This window comes from Linepithema humile, chromosome 5, assembly GCF_040581485.1.
Source record: "Linepithema humile isolate Giens D197 chromosome 5, Lhum_UNIL_v1.0, whole genome shotgun sequence".
In the NCBI taxonomy this organism is placed as follows: Eukaryota; Metazoa; Arthropoda; class Insecta; order Hymenoptera; family Formicidae; genus Linepithema; species Linepithema humile.
The window spans coordinates 24,973,584-24,998,303 of NC_090132.1; the positions used below are offsets into that span (position 1 = coordinate 24,973,584).

At 43.4% G+C, this 24,720-nt stretch overlaps 2 protein-coding genes across 6 annotated transcripts in view; one reads left to right on the forward strand and one right to left on the reverse strand.

The window, feature by feature from the left end:
* Window positions 1-24,720, reverse strand: part of LOC105675129 (cytosolic carboxypeptidase 1-like) — a 30,915-nt gene that overhangs the window by 1,213 nt on the left and 4,982 nt on the right. For all 4 annotated transcript variants that reach the window (XM_012371989.2, XM_012371997.2, XM_012371990.2 and 1 more), the window contains 15 exons: window positions 23,572-23,654; window positions 22,894-23,011; window positions 22,608-22,750; window positions 22,090-22,234; window positions 21,881-22,012; window positions 21,656-21,799; window positions 21,325-21,496; window positions 20,697-20,763; window positions 20,289-20,467; window positions 19,596-20,217; window positions 18,897-19,409; window positions 18,590-18,768; window positions 1,086-1,338; window positions 627-751; window positions 222-374 (listed from right to left, as the gene is read on the reverse strand). In XM_012371989.2, coding sequence (XP_012227412.1) covers window positions 222-374; window positions 627-751; window positions 1,086-1,338; window positions 18,590-18,768; window positions 18,897-19,409; window positions 19,596-20,217; window positions 20,289-20,467; window positions 20,697-20,763; window positions 21,325-21,496; window positions 21,656-21,799; window positions 21,881-22,012; window positions 22,090-22,234; window positions 22,608-22,750; window positions 22,894-23,011; window positions 23,572-23,654 — 3,028 coding nt within the window. The remainder of the gene's footprint in view (window positions 1-221; window positions 375-626; window positions 752-1,085; window positions 1,339-18,589; window positions 18,769-18,896; window positions 19,410-19,595; window positions 20,218-20,288; window positions 20,468-20,696; window positions 20,764-21,324; window positions 21,497-21,655; window positions 21,800-21,880; window positions 22,013-22,089; window positions 22,235-22,607; window positions 22,751-22,893; window positions 23,012-23,571; window positions 23,655-24,720) is intronic.
* Window positions 11,513-18,104, forward strand: nw (narrow). 2 transcript variants are annotated; one of them, XM_012372005.2, is made up of 4 exons: window positions 11,513-11,692; window positions 14,715-15,072; window positions 15,529-15,684; window positions 16,682-18,104. In XM_012372005.2, exons 1-4 carry the CDS (start codon window positions 11,647-11,649, stop codon window positions 17,439-17,441), a joined length of 1,320 nt encoding a protein of 439 aa, XP_012227428.1. In that variant the 5' UTR covers window positions 11,513-11,646; the 3' UTR covers window positions 17,442-18,104. The 2 variants fall into 2 exon arrangements, with proteins under 2 accessions (XP_012227428.1, XP_067211797.1); XM_067355696.1 differs by having other exon boundaries at window positions 11,515-11,692; window positions 15,529-15,691; window positions 16,682-16,842.

Here is a 24,720-nt window from a genome sequence, read left to right on the forward strand (position 1 = left end):
ATCTTGTGTAGATCCTTTTATTTTCACCAGTAATATATAAATCTAGATATCATAAAATATGCCAATATCTTTTTCATTGAACAAAGATATTAAAGTTTTGATCTATTATAAGTTATTCTTCCTCTTTTATCAAGGAGCTGATTTTAATCATAAATTTATACTTAATTAAATTTATTCCCTTTGCAAATAGATAAACGGACTGATTGCATATCTCTACGCACTTTTCAACAGCCCAATCGTCACCGCCGTCCTTCATCATGGATAAAGCTTGGCAGAAATCTGTTCCAATGGCTTTCAGGTGCTCTGTGTCGAGATGCAATCCCGCTAGTGCGCCTTGATCACATCCACAAAAGCTGCTTTCCATTGTGTAACTTCTGTTCGGATGAAATATTGATTACCGACTCTTATCGAGTCTTTATAATTTAAATAATTCTATTCAACATATAAATCTCTACAGATATTAATTCAAGTAAAAGTGCCTCGGCAAATTAATGTTGACAGTAACTATGAATTTCGAAAAAGGGACCTCTCGTCTAGACGGGTCAAGATATGCGCGCGACCTCGACCTTGCTACATGGAATCTCATTGCGAGTCAGATCGCTGCTCAGTATGTGGCCGTCATTTACCTCGAAACACCCAACTGCCGCCACACAGCGACCCTGGCGGTGGATTCCTTGTTCCTCTCGACCTTGAAGGAGCAGAGCGGCAAAGCGAAAGCCGGCGAGGTCCTCTGCATGAGATGCGGTAACATCTGATGCACACAGAAAAGGAGACGCGACGATTACGCATTACAGAAGCTGAGACGAAAATCAAGGATTTCGCGACGAGGAGAAGCTTGCCCTCCGATATCGCTGACTAAGGATGTTATCGTGACGAAGCGATGCGCGAAATGAATCACGGCTGTCGGCGCGCAATTATTCGCGCAAATCGAAAGTTCGCGCTGAAAGCGCGGCCGGCCGAAAGTGATAAACGTCCACCGGGCCGCGCCCGGTGGCAGGTAAAATGTAGGATGAATGATATTCGCGGCTGGGTGTCTAAAAATATCACCTATAGTCGATTCCCTTCCGTGCCTCTCTGATCCTTACCAAATACTGCACCGGCTGGTCCGGTTTCGCCCTGTCCGCGGCGCTCCAGGAACCCGACCTTGAGCAGCCGAACAGAAACACGTTCTTCCTCCGCGAGTGGCCGTGATAATCGACGAAAACATGGGGCGGCCTGAGCAGCACCCGGGCGCAATACTCCATCAGGCCTTTCGTGTGATAGATCACCGGATGATACACCTGATTGGGATTGCTCCAGCGTCGATTCAGATCCTCATTCGTCAGGCCGTATCGATTGCTGCCGACAGCGAAATCATATTGTGATTTAGATGCGAATGATTTCGAAGACTCGACTTTTCTACAAAAAGAATCGCCGGTTCTAGACGGACATATCTGCAGAATGTTTGCGAACATTGTGCGTTAATAAAATGCTGGAAATTGTGGAAACAATCCTCGTTATTTCTCATAAATGTATCATATTAGCTGTATCGCGAAATTCCAAGTTTCTTTTCGATGTAACAAAAATTTCCAACTTGTTTCTACGAGTTTATACCGTTTTAGCGTTTACTGTGGAAGAAAAGTTTATAGGTTTCGAACGACTCTGTAATAAGATAATTTTAACGTCTTCACAACATTCACGCCGCGCAAGTATCGAGATATTTATGCATCTCCCCGGGAGAAGTAATTTGCAAGTGTTATTTATTAACCAATTCCAAATTTTTTTCAAGCTTAAAGCGTAAAATACATTCAATAGTTTTCTAGGAATTCACCAAGAATACATAATTTACCTGGAAAATTACGTATATGTACGTGGTTGTTCACGCATACATATAGTTTTGCGCGATAGATTATGCAACGATGCGCAACGATTCGCCTCGTTTGCGATCGAGGAAGGGAGGGACCCTCTGCAAGAGATTGTTTTCATTTAAGGATTCAGCCGTGGTTAGAAGGACGTTTCCGGCGACCGGAAATCGAGTCGGAGGAAGTTACGCCTTCGCGTCGCGCATAGTTAATGGTGGCAGGTGACAACTGGTAAGATTGTCGCTTGAATTATGTCTTTTGTCTTGACGTTCGTTCGAGAATAGAACATATCGTTTTAATACCGAGTGAGCTTTTTGCGGCTTCAAAGTCGAAAAAATGTGAAATTAAATAAGTCATACAAAGATGTAAAATATTTTTTCCAGCAAAAGAATGTTGGAAAATTATGAAAAAATGTTTTGACATCTATTTATGCGTTTATTTATTCTGATGCAATTTAAAATAACTCGTTTAAATTGCGCTCGAGAAACATTGATTGATTTTGCCGCGAGAGTGACAATTGCCGTTCATACGCTGACGGTGTGCCTGATGATGCGCACGAATGTCCCGCCGAGAAAGAGAAAGGACGTTCACCGACGCGCCCCGCTCGCAGAAGCCGGCGAAAGAGAACAGTCATCCGAGATAATAGATCTCATCACGCGCATACAACGCCAAAAAAGCGACCGCGCCGCGCGCGTCTCAGAACGCGCACCGAAACGAAATCGCGGGGAGAAGCGCGATGCTTCGTCAGGTAACGCTATTAAGAACATTCAACATCTGACGGCGAGCATTAGATCCGCGAACAGGATCGGTATGAAGAATCCGAGAGCCCGGAATGCAACTTGAACTTTGGTCCGAAATTTAAATTCAGGAAGTGAGACCAAACTTCAAGCAGATTGGAATTCAAATAAAATGGAAGATAAAATTAATGTATTTTCGAATTTTTGAATTTCTTCCAAATTTATGGAAATAAATTGATGGCTCGTCGTGTTTGGAAGCGACGATTAAATAATTGCACAATGAGAGTGTCGCTGTTTTACTAACCACTCGATATATAATGGGCAGCATCTGTCTTCTCGTGCCGGCCGCCAATGTCAATGACTTCGAAGAGGGAGCCTTGACTGCGAACTTCTCTCACCTCTGGAGAGATCCTGTACAAATTACATCTAACCGACCACTCGTCTCGAACTCGCTTCACGTCAAAGGATCCCGCTTGTATGCTTACATGATATCGCGAATATTTTTAGAACCAAGCAGACACTCGGAGTCTTCATACGCGACGACAAAAACCGACTGTCATGTCCAAATAATTCGATTGCAAAATTTCCTGATTGTTGATTATATATACTGATTATAAGTGCCAAGTCGTTTCGTAACTCCGAAGTACGACAATCAACAGTCGGCGGACCGCTGTTAAACTTGCCTTCCTGTCCGTTTAAATTACGATCCCTGCACAAACGAGGCATAAATCTAGTCGTAGAAAAATAGCGCAGTAAGAATAGTCCCTCGAAAAAACGGCCGTAGGATATCGGATCTCGGAGAATTCTCGGAATAACCGGCAGAAAAGTCGTGGAAGAGAGAGGAGCGCCGAAGCGGGGGACTCGCCGTGCTTTCTTGCGATCGTAAAGCGAAATTCTCCGGACACCTTGGGAACCTGCGCTTTCCTAGGGCCCTTCTACGTATCACGTATTTCTTCCGTGAACTTTACTACCATCATGTCCGCTCGCATCTATCTCCGTCCCATGCCTCTTCGGCGGCATTTTCTCCCGGGGTTATCCCGGGGTTCGATCGTGCAGCCGCAGGTGAGCGTTTTTTCCCTCTCGGCTCGGTTTTCACGTCTCTAAATCTCGCGCGTATGAGCAATCTTGTCGCGGCGGAGTCATTTCGTAACGCGTCGCCAGCATCACGCGACGGCGGAACGCGTAACGCGCCATAGATCACGCAAATACTTTCACATTACCTGTTGTGCATTTTTCATAAAAAGCGCGTTATGCCTAAATTTGTAACAAATCTCGCAATGCGGAACTAATCAACGGCATTCAAAGTTGCAAACATTAGATTCCTTTGGCATCTAAAAATAAATACACGACGAAAAAAAGTTTTTTTTTTTTTTTGTTTAGCTTAGCAAAGAAGTTGAGCAATCTTCCTCGACCGGCCGTTCCCCGGCTGTACACCTGGTCCAATCAACGCAACATTGAGAATTGTGGCGAGCGAGTAAATTGGAAAAATACGGCAATCTGTTTGCCCGGGACGATACTAAGAATGTCGCAAATACGACGTCATTTGCGGGATTCGACATCGTCATTCGCATTTCGTGCGGCGTTTCCAGTCCGCGCGGAGGCACGCGGAGTATCTAATCGCGGATCGTGACGCAAGAACATCCTCCGGCCGCGCGAACGTGCGCCCTTCGCGACTGCAATCTCCGCGGCTGTTACGCCGATGGGAGAAACCGAATGACGTTCTCCCTCGTCGTCCTGTGTAAGGACTAACTGCACATTAGAATATTCGTGACCGGTCTCGATTTGCATTCCTCTTTCGACCCAAGGTCTCCGGCCTCGGAGTCGACCCTTTTTCTACGGGCAGCAAAGGGCGAGCAAATTCATTCGCCTCTTCCATGCCTCCGTCTCTTTCTCGCGCCGTTTCGCGCTCGTGGGATCGTTTCTTCGAAGACGCTCGTCTCCGGTCGTCCGTTAAAACGCACGGTTTCCTCTCTCGCAGGGAACGAAGCCAGAGATTGCGCGAGTTCTTGCCCGCGATTTGTAACGTATATCTACCCAAGGGCTGATAAGAAAATGCGTTCTATGCGGTGCGAACGGATGAGATTTTCAGCTGCAAACGGAGCCCTCGATAAATTACTGCACGAGCGAATCGGCGGGCTAGCGCGGTCGTTTTAATGAAGATTTATGGACCGAATGATTCGACGATACCGATCGGCGACTTTTATATTTCTTTATCCGTTTGCCCTTTTAGAGACGCGAGAACGAACGCAGCCAACGCTTGTCCGACGCAACGCAGGATGCGCTCGGCGATTACTCGATCCTTCGCCATTGATTAATTTTCTTCGAGCGCTTGAGTGTTACGACGGTGCAATTTCCGGCCGCGTTGTTATCGAAATGATTGCTGATAAAAGCAAATAGCTATTAGGTAAGTGCCCACTATTAGGAGAGAACTGCCGCAAAATTGCATTGCATTTACCAGTCCTTCTTATACCTATCGCATAAACTACGCAATTCTAACTAATTCGAAAGATGTACACAAATCGCGCGATAAAAGTTAATATAACGTAAAGCAGCAAACATAACATTACCATAATAAAGTTACAATATAATGTACCAAAAATAAGACGGCGTTGCTTCTTGCAAATCGTTTGAATACGCAGAAATAAATTCCCTATCAAGCTCATTGAGCCACCTTACAAGACACTTTGTTGCACACGTCGCATCCAATCTGCATACGTAAAGGCGACGGCGGTGCGTTGCCGCCGTGTAAATTATTTTTACGTCCGCAGGCATGAGAACGCATGAATACCTCCTGCTACGCGTACGGGCGAAAGGTTTTTCTTGAGAAAAAGAAAACGCCGCCGCGGCATTGCCGCGCGTAACGAGCTGCCCGATCATGTTAAAATCTCTGGAAGGGCCGAGCCTCTTCACCCCGACCCTGTAATCGCGAGTGAGTTCACGGTTTCAGGTTCTAGGTCATTCTCTTAAACCCCGAGCACGTAACCGCGGTAAGAGCCGTGCGTGAGCAGTGCAGCCGTGGCAGCGCGGGATGATGCTTCTAATGATCCGCGATCGCCGCGCGCTCGTTATTACAGGTCGTACGGGGGTTCCGTCATTAATTGCGCGTGATGTACGCGCCGTGTATCCGTTAAAAGAAAAAGAAATCGACACGCCGAGATAACGCGTTCGAGCGAACGCCCGATATATTACGTATTCTGTGCGTTTCACCGCCACATATTCCGCGGCCGCGCTATAATTTCATTGTATCCCGCGAGAAACGAACTGTCTAAATATATATCTGTGAGACAGCGCGTGCATAATAAGGTGGCGCGGGGTACGTAATCGATGAGTCGTGTTCCGGAGAAACGATCGGTAGTCGGCGATTCTCAACTTGGAGAATCCTCACGCCGTTCGTCTTCTGCGTAGTAATGATTGATTATCTGGGCAATATAGATATGCAGATAAAAACGGGATTCAAAGTGCTTCATCATTTTATTTTGCACAAGAGTTGAATATATTTAATTCTATTTTAGAAGAGAAATTTAAATATCTGAAAGATTATTTTATCGTTTTATTTATTGCAGTGTTTTATCGCAATATATGTAAAATATTTTTAATAACAATAAACTGTTTAATTTTTTAATAATTTAATAATAATGTTTGAATTTTTTTAATAATTAGGTTTTGTGAAAATTTTTATATCTTGAAATCTAAAATCGAATGAAGTAAAATTGATAAATATTATTTTGAACATGTTAGTATTTTTTTAAGTAAAAATAAATTAATGTTACAATCAGAATATGATTAGATAATGATAATTAAATAAAAATATGTGATAGACATATAATAAGAAATTAAAAACTTCCAAATGACAACTTCCTCTCACATCTAAAAGAACATCGATAATGCTACAGATCTTTCCGATAAAATAATTTCACTCGATAATGCGTTTACGGCAAATCGTAAACGTGTACTTAATAAAGATATAAGTGAGAATCACTGTTTTAAGACTCTCCAAAGAAAAGAACAAATTCACAAGCTGCTCTGGTACTAACTGAATTATGGCTCCGAAAGAGTGAACCATAAAAAAGTGTGCAAGGTCGTGCGACCCTTCGTACTACGAAGTCGCCCGACCACTCCTGTGCACTTATAACTGGATTCTTTCGGGATAGAACCAAATTCTATAAATAGTTAGGTTTTTTTGTACGTGGCACCCTACTCAACCGTCGAGGCAATCTTATTCCAGTCTTCCTCGATGCTGCTTCACGATACTCACGAACCGAATACGGAAATAAAATGTATTTCGCAATTTGCAAAAAATAAAATTTGCAAAATAGTCGCCACTTTTGCTAATTAATGTAAAATAAGTAGTGCAAAATATAATAAAATCATGGCACAAACAAATAATCGATCCCGAATGCAAGATACATCGTCTGGAAATTCAGTTAGTCTTTTCCCTCGAATTTTCTCCGGACGTATTCTCGTGATAAAAATAATTGTCAAATATATTCGAGACACCGTATTAGATTAATCGCGCGGCGTCGCATGAGGATCACTGTCCTAGAGGTATCAAAATGGAGGAGAGGACGCCGTCGAAGCCTTCGGGGCAGTATGGGCTCCTTCGATCGTCTCGGGCCGAGACTATTCGCGAAGCTAAAACCGAGAGTTCCGTACACACAGAAAAAGGAGAAGAAGCGAGGCGCATGATGGTGACGAAGGGGCACTGTCGTGAACACAAGGGAGGGAGGGCGGAGTAGAAGACAGGGCGGAAAAAAGGACGAGAAGTGATGCGAGAGAAGAGAAAAGGAAAGAAGGGCCTTACATAGCGATTGCTGGCATGGGCCTGAAATAGACCTCGGCAAGAATCCCCCTGTGGCATCCTCCCCCTCGGCCCTCCCGCCCCATCGCCCTCTTCCTCTTCGTCGCGCGGCCGACGATGGTCGCTGCTGGCCGCCGTTGGCCGTCGCTGGCCGCCGCGGCGAACCCCCGTCTTTGCTTTTGTTTCAGCAAAAAAAGACCAAGTCCCTTGGCGCGCGGTTGTGAGAAGTTGTTCCTAGCGTCTCCCTCGCGTGGAGCGAATCAAGCGAAAGAAGAAGAAGAAGAAGGGAGGAGGAGGAGGAGAAGAAGAAGAAGAAGAAGACGAAGAAGAAAACGAAGTGAGAGAGGAAGGTGGTGGTGCGGGAGAACGGAAGGACGAAGAGGCCACGACGACGGCGATGGTGGTGCTGCAGGATCGCTTGTTTATCCAGCGCACCGAGCTTCTGCCTTCGTCTCACCCTCCGCCGCCTAGAGAGAGGTTTCGCGAAGAGAGAACCCCGTAAGCATCGGGCCTAAGTGCACTCGAACGGACGCGATGCATTCCCACGGGAGTACCACGATGGGAACGCAACCTGTTAAACTGACCTACACCAAGGCATCGGTGGAACGTGACTTACACCGCGAGGTACCACCGCTCGGGTATTCACGTCGCGCGCAACTCGGTACGCGGAGAAATCTGAGGAAGCCGAATTTTCTATCCCGCCAGAGTTTTGCAATTGTTAAACCAATTAATTGCATGCTCTGTTCTGCTGTTAAAAAATATGTCACGATAATATGAGACTGGTGAATCTTTGATACTTTGATCGCCGAGTTTTTTTTTTTTTTTTTTTAGAAACATCTTCTCCCACGAAAAGCCGAGAAAATTAATGACAAATTACCATTTTACACTGTTACGTGCATTCAATAAAATAGCCGCGACACGACAACCGCAAAATGCACCTCACCGCCGTGCACGTCCTGCGGATTCATCTACATTCTCGGATCGCATCCGCCAAGGAAACAGGCTACTCTGTCATTAAAGCTCGTGGCGCCGCGTCCTCCCGTGCAAGAGCCGCGGAGAACGGACGGATGCTGCGCGCAGTTAGAGAGACGATTTCCGTAGTGCGGTAGGTCTTGGATGTCACGCGAGGCCCTTTTTGCTCACGATCGCCCGCACAGCGAGCCGCGTACCCAGAAATAACACATTGCTTCTCGTTTCTGATCATTGATCCGGTGGTTTCCGCCACCGGCCATCTCGCCAGAGAGGCAGAGAGAGAAAGAGAGAGAGAGAATACCGTATATGGAGATGAGGGGGGAAAAATAAAAAAGGGAGAAGAACGCGCTTCTCTTCGGCATTTTCTGGGCCTCTCGTACCGGTTCCCATATCGTAATCGCGCGCCAAGAAAGAGAGAGAGAAAAGCCGATTGCGCGCGGTATTCCGAGAGCAGGTGGATCGATCTCTCGGACGGGAACACATGGTCAGAAATGAAGCCTACCTTGAGACATGGGCCTTTTTGCATTATCGATACAGACCTGCGCCGATATGTTCAATACCGGTGTTGCAGTCTCATTCGTTCGACATACATCGCGATGTTCGCTATTAATAACTCTCGCTCCCGAACGAAAGATATTTGCAATAAATCGTGACGAAAGAAATAAGACATTTCGAATTATTTGGTTTCTCCTTATTTTTTTCTCGCGATAAAAATCCTCCGTCGCGAGCGTATGCCATCGTGCAAGAATGCACGATGAATAAACACCATACGTTGAAGCGCAAAAAGAGGAGTCTCGTGCGCATTTTTTGCGTTTCCAGTATGTCATCTCCCTCAGGCATCTCTCTAATAAAAGAGTCAATGCGCGCGGCGCCACAAACCGGTAGAGGATCGGCTGATGGGGTAGAAAATAGACGCAGGAAATTCACGAGCGGACAACACTTTTCTTTACTACGTAGCCAGCGAGCCGAGATAAGCGGACTCCTAATAAAGAGGAGACAGTCTTATGTCCGCGCGGAACGCGGAGAACCCCATCGCATCGATGTAATTTTATCGTTTACGCGAATTTTCATCGCTTAAGCGATAAAACAAAATTTCAACTACCGAGAAAACGTCTTGGCGTTGTATGAGAAAAATCTAACACGGCGCCCGGAATAAAATATCGCTGTCTCGCGTGCATTAAGATTACGGAATATCACGAACAGCCCGAGATGATGGCTCGCTGATCCGATTCGCCTGGCGAAACGATCGACATCGTATGCGAATAGGGGCGGGATACTCAAGGAATGCGATTAATGCGCCCCGTCCACGATCGACGACGACGACGCACCGATAAGATCTCGCATCATTAATCACGCGATAGCTTAATTGAGACGCGCCCGGTAGCCTTCGCACGCGCCGCACCGCGACATCGGCGAAGCGTGCGGCGGTGCTCGCGAACTCGAGCCGATGAACCAGAATTCCATCGGATCTTGCGGGAAGATACGGCCGCGCTTGAGCGCGAGAGATGACGATGCGCTTCGAAAGAAATTGAGCGCGGAAAGAAGCGCTTTAAGAATAGACGGCGCCAAAGGCCGCGAGGAAGAGAACCGGTTGAAGCTCTCGCGGCGGAGAACTTCCAAGCCAAGGGAATGCACCGTCGCCCACTTCGCGATGGTGAACCATGTCGAGCGACGTATATAACCTTTCCGAGATAACGCGTAATTCTGTTAAGTGCGATTTATGCGCGTCGTTAGAGAAACCGATGTTTCGTGTAAGCACCTGTATGAAGCTTAAACAAGTATTAACAACCAACCGAGTCACTTCGCTCGACACCCGATTGGTTCGGGTGTCGATAATCCACAAAGAACCGGTCTTTACGGCAAAAAGATGTAATTTACCAATTTTCTTTTCCGAGATGAACGATTTGTCGCAATTAGCGTCGGATTTGAACGCTTGCGCGCGCAAGCGTGTTGTTCCGCTGATGAATAAAACGAGGCGATTTTTAGGGATAGCTGATACCGGGGTTTACACGGGAAGGTGCATCCGAGGAGACGTTCAGAAATGAAGTCCGCCTTGAAGCCGGCGTCTTTTTACCGGCCGCCGTCGATACAAATCCACGGTGAACCGTGAAGATGCGGCAAAGTAAAATTCCGCATCGCGAGCGAAAGAACCGACGATGTCACGACGCGAGAGAGGATTTACGGTGTCGGGAACAAAGTGAGCAAGGGGTCCGCGCGCGCGCGGATATTATTAATGGGATTAACATAAACGCTACATTGATCGATACACGGATAACGACGTTCTTGCTATTACTCGCGCTTCCATTATTTCACGTCCGCGCGATATACGCCACTTATAAATGGATTATAGCTCTTCGCGCCGTGCAAACATTACTCATTCGACGACTTTGCTAGTTAATATAATTAGCCCTGTGTAATCATATGTTGCGCTAATTTACAATCGCGCCCGCGAGAGAATATATACGCGTGAACGTACATAATCCTACGACAAATGGTGCAAAACCTGCCGCGGCTTTTGTTGCAAAAATAATTATTTGCTCTAACGACCGATGATGAAGTCGAGATTTTGATCAGCTTATTACGATTTAAATTGAAAAACTACATGTTACTCAACATGTTCATCTGTCAAAATAAAATTATTTTCAAGTAGGGATTATCTAAATATTTAAATTGCAGAATGAAGATTGAAGATAGCGCGTGGAAGATCGGAAAAACATGTTTAAGAATACGTCTTTTCACCTGTCGACAGGGATTTCTGCCGTTAATTCTACGATCATCCAACACTACGTTAGCGCTACGAAAGGGAATGTCTTTTTAGATTCTAATATACATTCTCGATTTTGCACATCATCTTCGCGGTTGACCCGTGCCAAATCAAGCGTGGCGTTATCGATCGCAGGGCATGCCTCTACGTGATCCAGCGCCCATTGTGTCTCCTCTTTTCGACCTTGTCACCCGTGGTTTTTTTGCGGTGCGGCTCGATTACTTTTCGATTCGTCTCCACACTGTCGTCGTCGTCACCGCCGCCGCCGCCGCCGCCACCGCCGCCGCCGCCGCCGCCACCGTCCCTTTCGTGCGTTGTGCTCTTACTCTAGGTTAGCCAGTGAATCATCTTCAACGACCCCCTCCTCCGGGATCCGGGCAGAAGACTCTTAAGGGGGCCCACGGCGCAGCGCGAAGCCAGTCCGAGAACGCGACCCTAACACTAACATCCGGTGTACTCTGAGAGAGAGAGACGAGAGTCGGAAACGGAAACGACTGACTGCTTGATCGCCAGCGCAGTAATCGGCACGCTAACATGAAGATCGTCCTGTTGCTCTTCGTCGTCGCGGCCTTCGCCTCAGGTTAGTACCCTTTATACCGCGACACAATACCGGCTTGATCGTGCTCGCTTTAACACCCGTGGTGACGTCTTCATTATTATGAAATGATCGTTCTCTTGACTTCATCATAGGCACGTTGATACACTCTTCCGTTCGATCGTCAGTGTCTCCTACACAGCTTGCTGACCGTGCATTTAGATGTTGCGCGCAGTGTTATTCGTTACGTTTATAATATATTTTAGCATTAAAGTTTTTCAAAATTGAGAAAGAAATTAAGTCGTCAAAAATTGAGACAAACTCGAATTTTTTGATGATTGAGTCAATTGTTAAATCTTTGTCATGTTAAAAAAATACTAAAATATATTTAGAAATATATTTGAATAATTATAAATGTTTGATTGTTATATTTGAGATTTTTCATTTCTGAATTTTTTCTATTTCAACTTTTCCATGGGTTTCATATTTGTAATTTTCTTTCACTAAACATATTTCGAAATCTTCTTCTGTGTTGATCGACGTTTCCAGACGCGCGTTCTTTTCTCGATGTTTTCCAGACTCACAACGTTTCCTTTCATTAAAAAAACCCTTGCACCAACTGTGCATTCAAAGTTCCAGCCGGAAACAACCGATGGTAGATCACGCAAGCGACATAATGCATTCGACTCTTCGAATATATCACGTTCCCTTCTTCTTTAGAAAATTTTTACTTTTTCAGAATTATATCTTCAAACAAAACTTTGATATATATAAAAATATACTATTTTTAAATTGCAAGTATAAAATTATAATTTTGCATAAATAAACTTATTAAAATCCTTTTTTGATCTTTCTCATAATAAAAAATTATATTTACATTGTAGCACAGAGACTAAAATTTACACGGAATTTATAGGCAATTTTTATTTAAATCTCTGCAAGAGTGTTTAACATCCATGAAGATTTCGAATAACTTCGCGTGAAGGTATTCAAGGCTCGTTAATCGCGTCTTAAAAATAGGGAAGAGAGAGATTATACATGGAACATTTACCGAGACCGTTTGAGCGCCGACCGTGTATGAGAACTCGTTTTCTTGAGCCGGGCCTCGTCGAAAATCATTAACTGGGTACGCGTTACGTGAACGAAGCTTTAGTTAAAGCGACTAGTCGCTTCTTCTTTCGTGCGCGCACACCGGCGGCAGACGTCTCAAGGCCTTCGGGTCATTTACCACCACCTGCACGTCCAACTTCACGATCCGTAACGTTTTTGCTCCGGATGCGCTCTACGAAGTATCCAGAGCCGTGACTAGATTTTTGCACGGACCAGACGGATATCTTGTTCCGGTCTTGGCTCCTTCGTCCGCTGTACAACGACAAAATTCACCATGCGTGACTGACGTACATTCCTTCGAGAAGTTCAAATTGATTCACTTCGATTTCATCGAGCCCTTCAAGACGAATAAAAAAGTTTCCAACTTCTCGTCTCCATTTTTTTAATAAATAATAGTACACGACCTTCTCGTGTTAATTTTTCTTTACATCGCACTTTTTTTTCTATTGATCTTTATCTATTTGATTGTCTATTTGATCTTTTATAATCTATTGTTTATCTTTTACACTCATTTTTATAAATCTATTATCTATTTGATCATCTATTTGATCTTTTATAATTTTTTATCTCAATTTTTTAATCGATCATTAATCTTTCAAATTTCTTCATTGACGATGTGATGAACTTGTCTTCCTTTGTCCGCCGAAACCTTTAATTTTGTTTCATAACTCTCTTGCGTGTGAAGTTCACGAGACAGTTCGACTCATTCATCTCGGACACAGGTGTAATTATTGCGCGTCTGTAATCGCCGCTGTTTTTTTTTTTTTTTTTTCTTAAATTACATGTTCGAATTTGAACATAAGAAGTCAATTTCTCAGTTGCCAGTCATTGCAGTTGCACAAGCGCGGTACAGAAGAGAGAACAATTGAGACTAGAAACAATGAAAGGGGCTCGCATCAGTTGCGACACTCATCACCTAGGGGCTATTCGGGAGTCTCGGCGCGTCATATAATTCATAAGTACAGTTAACCAAATAGCCGTGACAGTTCAATGAACTCGCAACTCGATGTAACGTGTGAACACACACTGCCCTTCTCATAAAGCATCGAGTCATTGTGAAGCCGGCTAAAAACGCGTTGCGTCAAGATACGCATTTAGAGTGAAATTAAAATTGTGTTATGAAGCGGTCAGAGGGACAACGCTGATAATAAGTCGTTGCGCCTCTTATTGCGTGTCTTTATTGTTGTTGTATCGCATTTAATGCGATTTTCAGTAATTGTAAATTTTAATAATCATTTTTGAGTTGAAAGTCACGTATAATTATTATCGTATATAAATTAGTTAAAAATTTCTAAGTTGAAATAAACTCTCGATATCAGCGCTATCGTTTTTCCCATATTAAGAAACTCGAATCTGCATGCTACATCGATGGACGTTTTTATTAATCGTAACGGTTCTCGAGTATTGCGAGCTTCGCATCGCAATACTAAAATGAAATAGTAACTGCATTAGAATTCACAGAACGCATTTTCTCTACTGCCATTTGCAGTCTTGTCGGAACTCAATGACGTGTTCCGATAAACTGAAAAAGACTCTAAGAAAGTATCTTTAATAATATCAATTAAATTTTTTAAATATTATAAATAAAATCTATTAAGCGGAGAATTTGTAAAAATAATTAATTATAAAAATAAACGTTATTACGTAAAAAACTTGCTAAATTTTATTACATAATTAATATTCTTTTTTTAAAAGTATGCTATTGTGTTATTGCGTCATCGCAATATTATAATTTTTTCTGTGTATGTCAATAGCCAGGCACGTGCATCCTATATGCGTACAGTAGAATTATGCATCATGCATATCGTGAAAATTATATCAAGTGGTTTGTCCCAATTTCGCACGCGTGCTACAATTGAATGCATTCATGAGTGTAACGTTACCGCATCTCGAAATAAAACATGATGTAAACACAATGTTCGGCTTGAGAAAAAAATACGAAATATTTTATTTACAGGCCAGAGAATCACAACGATCCAGCTGGATGGCATACAGTACTTCGTATCGCGAATGAATCCCTACAGTCCGGAATTAAACTACTTCCTGGCGTATCAGTATTGCCGTTCGCTGGGCCTCCAACTCGCGTCTTTCGAAACGAAAGAGAAGGCCGACACGATGACGCAATATCTGAAGAACGCCGGTTACACAAAATACGATTTCTGGACCTCCGGCAACAAGCTAGGCACCGACATGTTTTTGTGGATGAGCACGGGACTGCCGTTTAACGTCACCTTCGACTACATGCTGAAGCGACCTGGCAACAGACCCGCCGACGTGCCGCCTGGCACTGAACCCCAAAGAGTTGCACGCGAAAGGTAATATCTTTAATCGTATTATCATATCAATCTCTGAATGTTATCTTTTTTTATTTAAAAATATGAGAATTAACAGAATTTAGAAGTTTTTTAAATATCTCATCAAAAAATATGTAGAATAAAATTTTATAAGAGAATGATTTCGTATTACTTCATACGACGTAAAAAATAAATCTTTATTTTATAAATTTTACTCTCATTAAAATTCTATAGTATCTGTTGAGAATTTACAAACATCTGACTGAAAATAATTAATTACGTACAATCTAAAAAAATAGTCTATTCGTTAGTAACATAATTATTTTTTACGAAAGATCGTGTAATAGTAAATCGTATTCAATCACAAACATTTTATCCATCGTTCTTTCCGTACTTCGATATCCGGAAATTGGTGCGTAGAATATCTAACGCACATTCTCGTTTAAATTCGAAAAAAAGCGAGTTTCTTGGTTTCAGCGGCGACAGCGGCAGCGCGGACGGATGCGTCGCGATGGTGGCACCTACGTTAGCCTGGGAGGCGCAGGACTGCACCATCGTGAAAGACTTTATCTGCGAGCAAACAAGATGCTACTACTACAACTACGGCAGTATTCCCGTCTCCGCGACTCAGGGGTAAGAGGTGAGATAATATTTGTCACAAAAATACACAATCCCGTCGAAAGGAAGGAGAGAGAAAGAGAAAAGGAGAGGGAAAGGAAGAGAAAAGGGAGAGTCCGGGGATACCGGTGTGCCCGAGGTGAATCTCGCTCGTGAATAAAAAATGAACGACTCGTCGGCGATAAGATATGCAAATGCATCGCGATAATCGAATGTTTTAATCCGCCGCGCTACTGAAATATGCGGGATGATAGCGATATGAAAATTTATTTATACGCGCGAACATATTGTATGTACGTTCGTAGGTATGTATATTCTGCCAGCATACGTATATTCTTGACAGCGCCTGCAATCATAATCTCCAACTTAGAGATTAGAACCTGAGACTCTTCCCTTTTGCAGCGAATGCTGAAAATTTACGACGATGCAAAACGACGTACTTAATCGCACGTCGGCGGAGATAAGCTTTTTCCTCCGTGTAGTCGCGCGGGTGATAAGGGTAGCTTGAAACGAGAAGCGCTTTTCCTTCCGCAATTCGCGGTGAAACAGGAAGCGATTATTGCAACGATCTCGGCTTGCTGGTGTTAAACCAGCATCCTCTGAGATCTTCATCGCGCAGCTAATAGCTTTGGGATAAAAGTATCGATGGCTGGGAATAGCTCAGTCGCAATTCTACGCAAATGCCTTTGCAGCTTCTTCTTAATAACAATCACTCTCTCGCTTCTTGACGCACAGCACTCACAAACGACACTTCTTACACACACACGTGCAAAAAGTATGGCTTCACTCGATACTTTTAGATACTTTAAGACTTTTAGAAGGACTGTAAGAAGGATTACGTTCTATCATCAATAGTGAAGCTACGCTTTTGTCTGCTATTAATGTAGCGCGTAAGTTAAATCACTAACAATCTTAAATTAATTGAATTGTAAACTTAAGAGAGATAAATTTTCTCAATTGCCGCCGAAAGAGCGACGGCGACAATCATTCTCTGAGTCTTCCGTCCTTTCAGAAATCACAGGCCCTACATCACGACCACCTCGGCGCCAGCCAGCGACGACCAAGCGAGCGATCGCGAAACCGACAGCACCAACATCGACGATCATCCGGACATCGACGCCCGCACGAACGAGCAGGCGACATTACCGGAAGCGGACGCGGACGCGGACGCGCCCGCGGACGAAAAGTTATCAGAGGACCCGGTCGTCAGCAGGCTGATCACCACGGCCGCTCCCGCACCTGGCAATCAGCAGCAACATACGACGGCGCAGTTCGACGATGAACGCGAGAGCGAGCGCTCCGCCGTCGGCGACCTGGACGACACCAGACCGGAACACATTCCGGACCTGGCGAGTCTCTTCACCGAACACGCCGCCGCCGCAGCAGCGTCTCAAGCGCGCAAGGACAGCGTCTTCGACGGTCTCGAGACCCGCGAGATCCTGCGGCCGTCGGCGTCCCGTCCCGTCGTCTCCTCCTCCTCCTCGTCGGAGATGAGGATGGAGCATCGCGAGTCAGCCGATTACAGCGATCTGGCCGCGGAGACCGAGCTACCGAACAACGGCCTCGAGGACGCCCACACGATCGGGCCGTACGACAGCGTGCAGGACTACGTGAACGATCAGCCGGCGGATATCGCGTCGGCGGCGGACTCGGCGATGATGAAGGACCAGGACGACGATAGTAGCACGATCCTGCCAGAGGCGGAACCGGCCTACAGGTACAACATCAAAGTGCGCACCAACGGCAAAGTATTAGACCCTCCGTCCAAGTAACGCTTTACTTTCTCCTAGGCACCATCGCGTTATTTCGTTCATAAGTGACAGAAACACACGCACACACACATACACACAGATCGACACTTTTGAGGAATTAGGTATTATATAAATATATATGTATGTATATCATGAATGCGTTTCGCGTGGGTGACACGGCAGCGAATTGTCGCCGTCGCGCGGATTTTCCGACAGATCGCTGCCGTTGTCACTGTTCGCCGTTTTTCTTAGCTCTAATTTAAAGCGTACTCGACACAATGCTCGATAGTTTCGCATCAGAGAAGCACGATTACCAGCTTTCTCGGTCGGCGGCAGGCAGAGGACTTATTTCGGATTGTTCGAATCACTCAATGCTAAGTAACAGCAAATAGCAAATAGCAGCAAAAGTGATGTCAAAGACGTTAAAAAAAGAGCTGAGAGTATTAATTGAGAAGACGAATTTTTCTCCTGCCGACGTTACTCGACAAGCTACATTTTTCGCAAGGGCATTTATTCAGATTATTCAGTTTTCATTTTCACATGATGGTGCCGGCGGACGATCATTTTTATCACTTCATTAATTTTAATCTTGCTACTTTTAATTAATGCTCTTTTTCAGCATCAACATCAGAATTCAAAATAATCGAAAAAAAAAAAATAAAAATCGAAAAAAAAATAATAAAATTGTGCATATCAGAGATCTGTCATCGGCGTTAAATTGCGAGTCCGTCAGTGTTTATATATTTCCATGCATAAGAAAATCATCATCATCATAGTTAACATATCAATACGTCTGCAAGACGAAGCGTTCGACAGCCGAACAGTTTCCGACATAATTTGATGAATGTTAAAGGGATCGCGAGCGTATCGGTCGCAACGTTTCGGTTATCCAGACGTATGATAATCGGCGTACGTAGTTTCATCAAACGTAAAATATTGCTCTCTTGCTGCTACGATAAGTCACTTCCATTAATTCTACGTACAACGGCGCGAATGTGCGACTTGTGTAACTAAACTTTAATAAAGGTACAAGTACAGTCTTATGATACAGATATGCCTTTATATTATTTCATTCTTGAAACGTTAGAAAAAAATTCCTGCTAGCGTGAGAAAATTTCTACCGTGACTTTGTCAATGAAAACTGCGAAAATATACAATTGTTAACTTACCAGCCGTTCACGACTCCCTCGATATTTAGCATAGGAACTATCTTGAACACATAATCGTCGCGAAGACTGCTGGCGTATTGGCTGTCGCCTAGGAGGGTTTCCATGGTTCCATGCATCACCCAAGAGGCATTGCTTTCACCGGGATGCACTCTGGACGTTAAGAAGATTATCTTTCGATCCTGAAAAAAAGACAAAAGCTTGAAACATCGACTACGACAATCGAACAATTTATTGTCATTGGATTTGTATATCCGGTAAACAAATTATTAACAATATTGGCTATCTGAGTATTTGAGAAAATTCTCACATGTATAGGATTATCCTTGGAATCTGGCGATGTGATGGTAAGCACAGGATTCTCATTGCCATTTAAGGTCTCACAAAGTGTCTCCGCGCGGAAGTATACGTTTGCCGTGGAGATCTTCCTCGTCCACTTCCAGATATTGGTCATCAGCTGGCTGTACGTGTAAGGAAAATGATACGCCAGATAGCAGACGTCGTAGACATGCGGAAACGTGACCGTGAAAGACGTCGTGAGGTACGTCTTTCCTCTTGCAGGTCGCTGATAGCAATTTCGATAATAACAAATGTCAACGCCGGTCCTCACCCAGCCCGGTCTGCCGTGCTGCGCTTCTATGACACTGAACAATATCGGCTTCATGCCGAAATTGAATTGCGAGTTCGCTTTCTCACAGTTGATGATGTTGAATGTGTACGGCGTATTCGCTTCCATGTTGGAGACCTCGAAATAAAACCATTGATGCCGGGAACCGCTGTTGACGTCCGGCGTCAGAATGAGATCGTACTCTCGCGCGTTTATCTGTATAACCAAGAGAAAAAGAAGACACGCAGGAGTTAATGACAAAATTTGACAAAAACAGATCTAATTGCAAGGAATTATTTATATAGCAGAAATAACGTGCAAATTATCGCGCCGAATCTTACGCAATATCTTACGAGCATAATCAATTACGTAAAGAGCGTGAGAGTAGCGCACCTACTGTACCTGAATAGCTTTCCTCAGATTTCCGCTTTCGAATCTAGACTCGAACTGCAGCTGCTTCGTGTCCAGGCAACGCTTCCCGGCCTTCTTCTCGTCGCAGTTACCAAGCAGTCGCTCATCGGCCGACGTTGCTCCCCGGCAAGCGGCGGAATTCGCGAGCGCGTCGAGATCGTAAACGACTTCCTGGATAGTTGCAGCCGCGTGGAGACCGCGCTCCACACAGGTCAGCAATTTGGCGCGGCAGATCTTTCTGTCCTTGGTGTTGAGCGGCTCGGCGCGCCCCGAACCGTCGCCGCCGATCAGGTCCGGATAGGCGACCTTGACAAAGCCGATAACGCTTCGCACTTTGCTCGCCACGGCGCAATACGTATGCCGATCCGCGATGTTTTCCGATACGTTTCGCAAGATCTTTAAATTGTGCCTGTCGTTCGCTAATTGATTTTTCAACGCACCGTTTGATTTTGAAAAATCCTTCATCGGAATCTTTGTCTTGTCGGCTTTCGTGAGCGACGAGTTTATCTGATCGTCTTCTAGCAACCATAAATCAGTGTGCCTGACGTTCGATGATCCGGCAATATGTAATTGTGATCGTAGATTGCCCAGTTCTTTGAAAAATGTGTGATACCTGATGGAAGAATGAAGATGTTGACAAAAATCACAGTTGATATGTATGCATTTATGTAATTTTTGACGCACCCAATAAGATCCTCCTCGAATCTCTGCGAGGTGAAAACTCCGGCGAAGAATTTGCCCTCGTCCACCTCGTCGCCCACGTGAATCGCATTATCCGTCGTGTTTCTGGAGTCGTGGCTTTCTTCATCATCACCGGAATCAAGATCACTATACAGTCTACCGTTTGAAGCCACGCTGTTCACCTAAATGATAAATCAATATTCGAGCCATGAATATTCAACAAATATTCATTTTCAACGATACTACCATGCAACGAATTACTTTCGAAATATCACAACAGAAAGCGTAAATTGTTCGGCAAATTATACGTCTCATTAACAAAACGCAAACCACACTTCAGGACGATCTCGTAATGCGTTAGATATCACACTCGCATTACGTCAGTCTGATCTGCTGTAAAGAAGTACACACCTGGCTGTCGATGTCGCTACCGCTTTCAGCACTGTTCGCCCTGACATTCACTTCGGGCAGAACGAATCTACATGCAAAGAAAGCAATCAAAAATATTAGTCCACATGATCGTCATGATTAACGAGACACTGTCATGCTATTTGAAACGCATTAGTTCTTAATCCAAATATTGCGCAACGAGGCTACCGTTATTCATTCGCCTTGGCATAATACGTGTTCCGGATGTGACAGAAGAGTACACAAGCAATCGGAATACAAAGTGTTATTAACGTAAACATATAACACTCTGTCACTTTTGAAATTAAAATAATTTTTTTAAGAAAATAATAAAATGAAAGATAGAAACATATCTTTACGAATAATGTTATATAATAATAATATAATATATAAATATATATATAAAATTCTATGTTATATTTATGAATAATTACACTAAAATCTAAGCATTAAAAAATCTTGTGTTCTCAAAATAAAATCTAACTATATAAATGTACTGCACAAATAACCCGTAATACACTTTCATGATGATAGGAAAGCGTCCGAATATCACCAAATATAACAAGCATATTACGATTATCACAGCGAGGCTCGAAATACTGGTTAAAGTGACCTCGAACATTTCATTCACCTCGCAGGCGACATTTCGGGCACCGGTAATTCCCTCTTCTCCAGGCATTGATTGATTATCCCGCAAATACGCGACAGCAGGCAATCGTAAGCCTTGTCCTCTGGGCAATTCGTACAAAACCGGTACAGTAGCTGCAGACCATTGTTCGACTTGATGGCCTTCCTTCCAGCCTCTAAAGTGGCAAATAAAAACAGCGCACATGTGATATCGGCAACTTTCAAGAGCACATTAATAAAGAACGATAAACGAATGTGATAAATTCATTTTTTTTTTCGAATTATCCCTCCGAGAAAGTCCGGAAATTTTTTTGCAGAGTCCGCAGCAAACTTACTTATAACACAGAAATGCTGAAGCGTGTTAAGAGCGTAATTACAAATCTTCAGTCGCATCTGCCCGTCGAACCTCTCCCATCTTTCAAAGATTCGCATCAGCAAGTGCACTATTCCCACTTTAACGAATTTGTTACAGCATAGTTCTGAGAAAATAAAATACCAGAAATGACGTCATGGAAGATACGATTAAACACGATTAAAAAATAATACGTAGACAGACGTACTGCTGGTTGTAAAATGTTTGAAGCACTCCAACAATGTTCTCAGTTTCAAGTGCGGTGTGTAACCAACACTAACAAACGTTTTTTCCAGGGTGCTACTGATGCCGTCTTTCACCAACGTTTGCAACGTAAACGCTATTAAAGAAATAATTATAGAGCTTATATCACTCTTATATAAATAAATTTTATAGGTAAAAAAGATAATTACTTACAATTTTTTGCCAGAATCTTGATGATCAACAGCAGCGGCAATAAAGTCTTGCTATTGTTATAATGCTGTTTTAACAGCGCATGGAACACTTTTATGGAGTTGAGCAATTTTATTTTTAACACGAACTTCTGGTCCCTTTGAGCCACCTAAGAAACAGTTTATGATATTTTTTTCTAAAAATTTTGAAAGATAATAATTTAATCTACTTACTTTTATTTTAATTTCCTTTAATCACTTTATAATCTAGAAACTTTCACATCTCACGAAATAAGAGCAATAAGTATGAAAATAGTTGAAATAATGTTTTTACATAAAAATTAAAATCGAAAAAATATTTTCACCGTAATATAACAGGTATGCGCAGTGTGATCGATAAAAGTTCTGCTGTGCAGCTATTTCAAAAGTGTTTCCTTCCACTCGTGCAGAAATGACGAAGGGCATTGCGCAAAATAATCACTCCCGATTGCGATACTGCAATTGCAAACGATTTTACTAGAGCATATCGGCTTTAAATATCACCTGGCCCAAAATCCAGAGAATGTCTTGAGTGAGTACTTCGCCCGTGATGGTGTCTGCGTGCTGCAGGTTTATTAAAAGTTTAACTAGGACTTGCGTGATACCCAAGTTGATGAGTTGAATGACCGCCGTTCGGCTACTGGTTCCTGATTAAAAAAATACGAGCATGTTACTTTCAACGTAGTTCCAAAGAACTACGTTGAAAGTAAGAACGATGGTATCGACCTATCGGTTCTCGATAAAGTGTGACGTAAAAACGAATTTTACAACAATAAACAATCGTCATTACTTGTTGCACTTTTGTTCTTGCTCCCCTTCTCCTTGGACTTGCCTTTGGTCACTCGGGGCGATATGCATTCGTGCAGTATGCCGGCTATGCTGCAATTAGCAACGTTGTCCTTGCAAATCTGAAAAGAACTTTAGAATTATCTCAATACTCTTCTTTTCTCTTTGTGATATGTTCTACAAAAATACAATAATTCGCCTTTTCTAGCAAGGCAGCGTAAACTGCGATTTTACACTTCATCTGCGATAACGGCAGAACGTAATTGCGAAAGAATCGTAAATCGCACGCGAGCAATTATTCTAACGTGCGCACTGACACTTGTCAAGATCTGGAACAGACGAATATTTAGTTTTACGAGTCCCGGCGGCTTTCCGAGCACGCAGACAATGCAGGAGACTCGTGTCGCGTGACACAGCCGCGCTATTTCGCCGATAATACTAATTACCGCGGTTATTCAAACTCTTAATTGAGCCGACACTGTGCGAATAATATGCCGGCCGACCGTAAATACATTGTATTCTGTCTTTCTCTCGCATCTTTATATGCATATATCGATTGACTACTATTGTACGCGAAACCTTTGTAGCTTATATCCGCAGCGCCGTTAAGATAGGCATAACGAGAGTGAAACATGCACAACAAAGACCTATAAAAAAATTATTTTAATTAAAAATTATTCACCTCCAGTGCCATGATGAACGATTCCATCGCACCGGAATTCTTGCGCCAGATCTTTTCCAACGTGCGCTCGCGTATCCGCCGATCTGAAAAACATAGAATGATAAACGAGTATAGCGCTTTCCTGTTTATTTCTGTTTGTCTCGAAGTTTATAAGTCGCAATTTATTCGCAGCGCTTGATACCACCTTTTCAATACTAACTCTTAATCGATCTTAACAGATGCCTGTGACAATGAATTCTTTCAAATACCACATGTATTGGCACGACGTTCGGATCTTCTATCAAACTTGACATAATGCCAATTGGAAGCAATGTCATGAACAATCTCCGCGAGAAGTGCACACGGTTGCGTCAATTCAATATCCTTACGATCGCAATTATATGTATAAATAATAAATGAATTTTCGCTTCTGATGTTATAATCGAATATATCTCTGCGGTGACGCAAAAGGTGGCCTACGGCGAAAATTTAGCAACCGTTAGAGATATGCAACTATGTCGCGAAAATTTCAGCCGCAATGTATAATGCGCTAAACTAAATCTCGACTGCAGTAAATTACGCGATTCTCGGGAATATCAGCCAAGAAAATTGTTAGTCCTTATCAAATTGGCGCACACCCGGCGCGATCCGCGCGAACGTGTATCGTTCGGAGTCACGGCTTTCTGGACGTCGGCCAATTGATGAGCCTGTCAGCGTTACAGAGAGTCGTTACGTAATCGGCTAACACAGACGGCTGTGCTCGAAAATAACGGACAGTAGCAGATTACTACTGTTTACACACCTGTTCGCCAACCGACCAGGATAGCTCAACGGATTAACATCTGATAAATATATGCGACAACACAAAACAACGAAAACAATATCAGAGTACAAATAATCTGAACAAGCGGAATTGATCATGTACTAATTAAGGAAAATGTAAAAAGTTCTATAAAATTGTTTGTAAATAAATTTATCGCAAAAAATGGCGGAAGTAGGAATAAACAATCGCGTAACATTGTCGACTTACTTGAAAGCGGCCTGAATTTGCATTATGCGCTCTGTCGTATACAAGATTATATGATCAGAATACATATATCAATCATTGCCGTAACCGGTGGCTTTTTCATGACACACTTGCATCTCCGCTAATCTATCCAACATGAATAC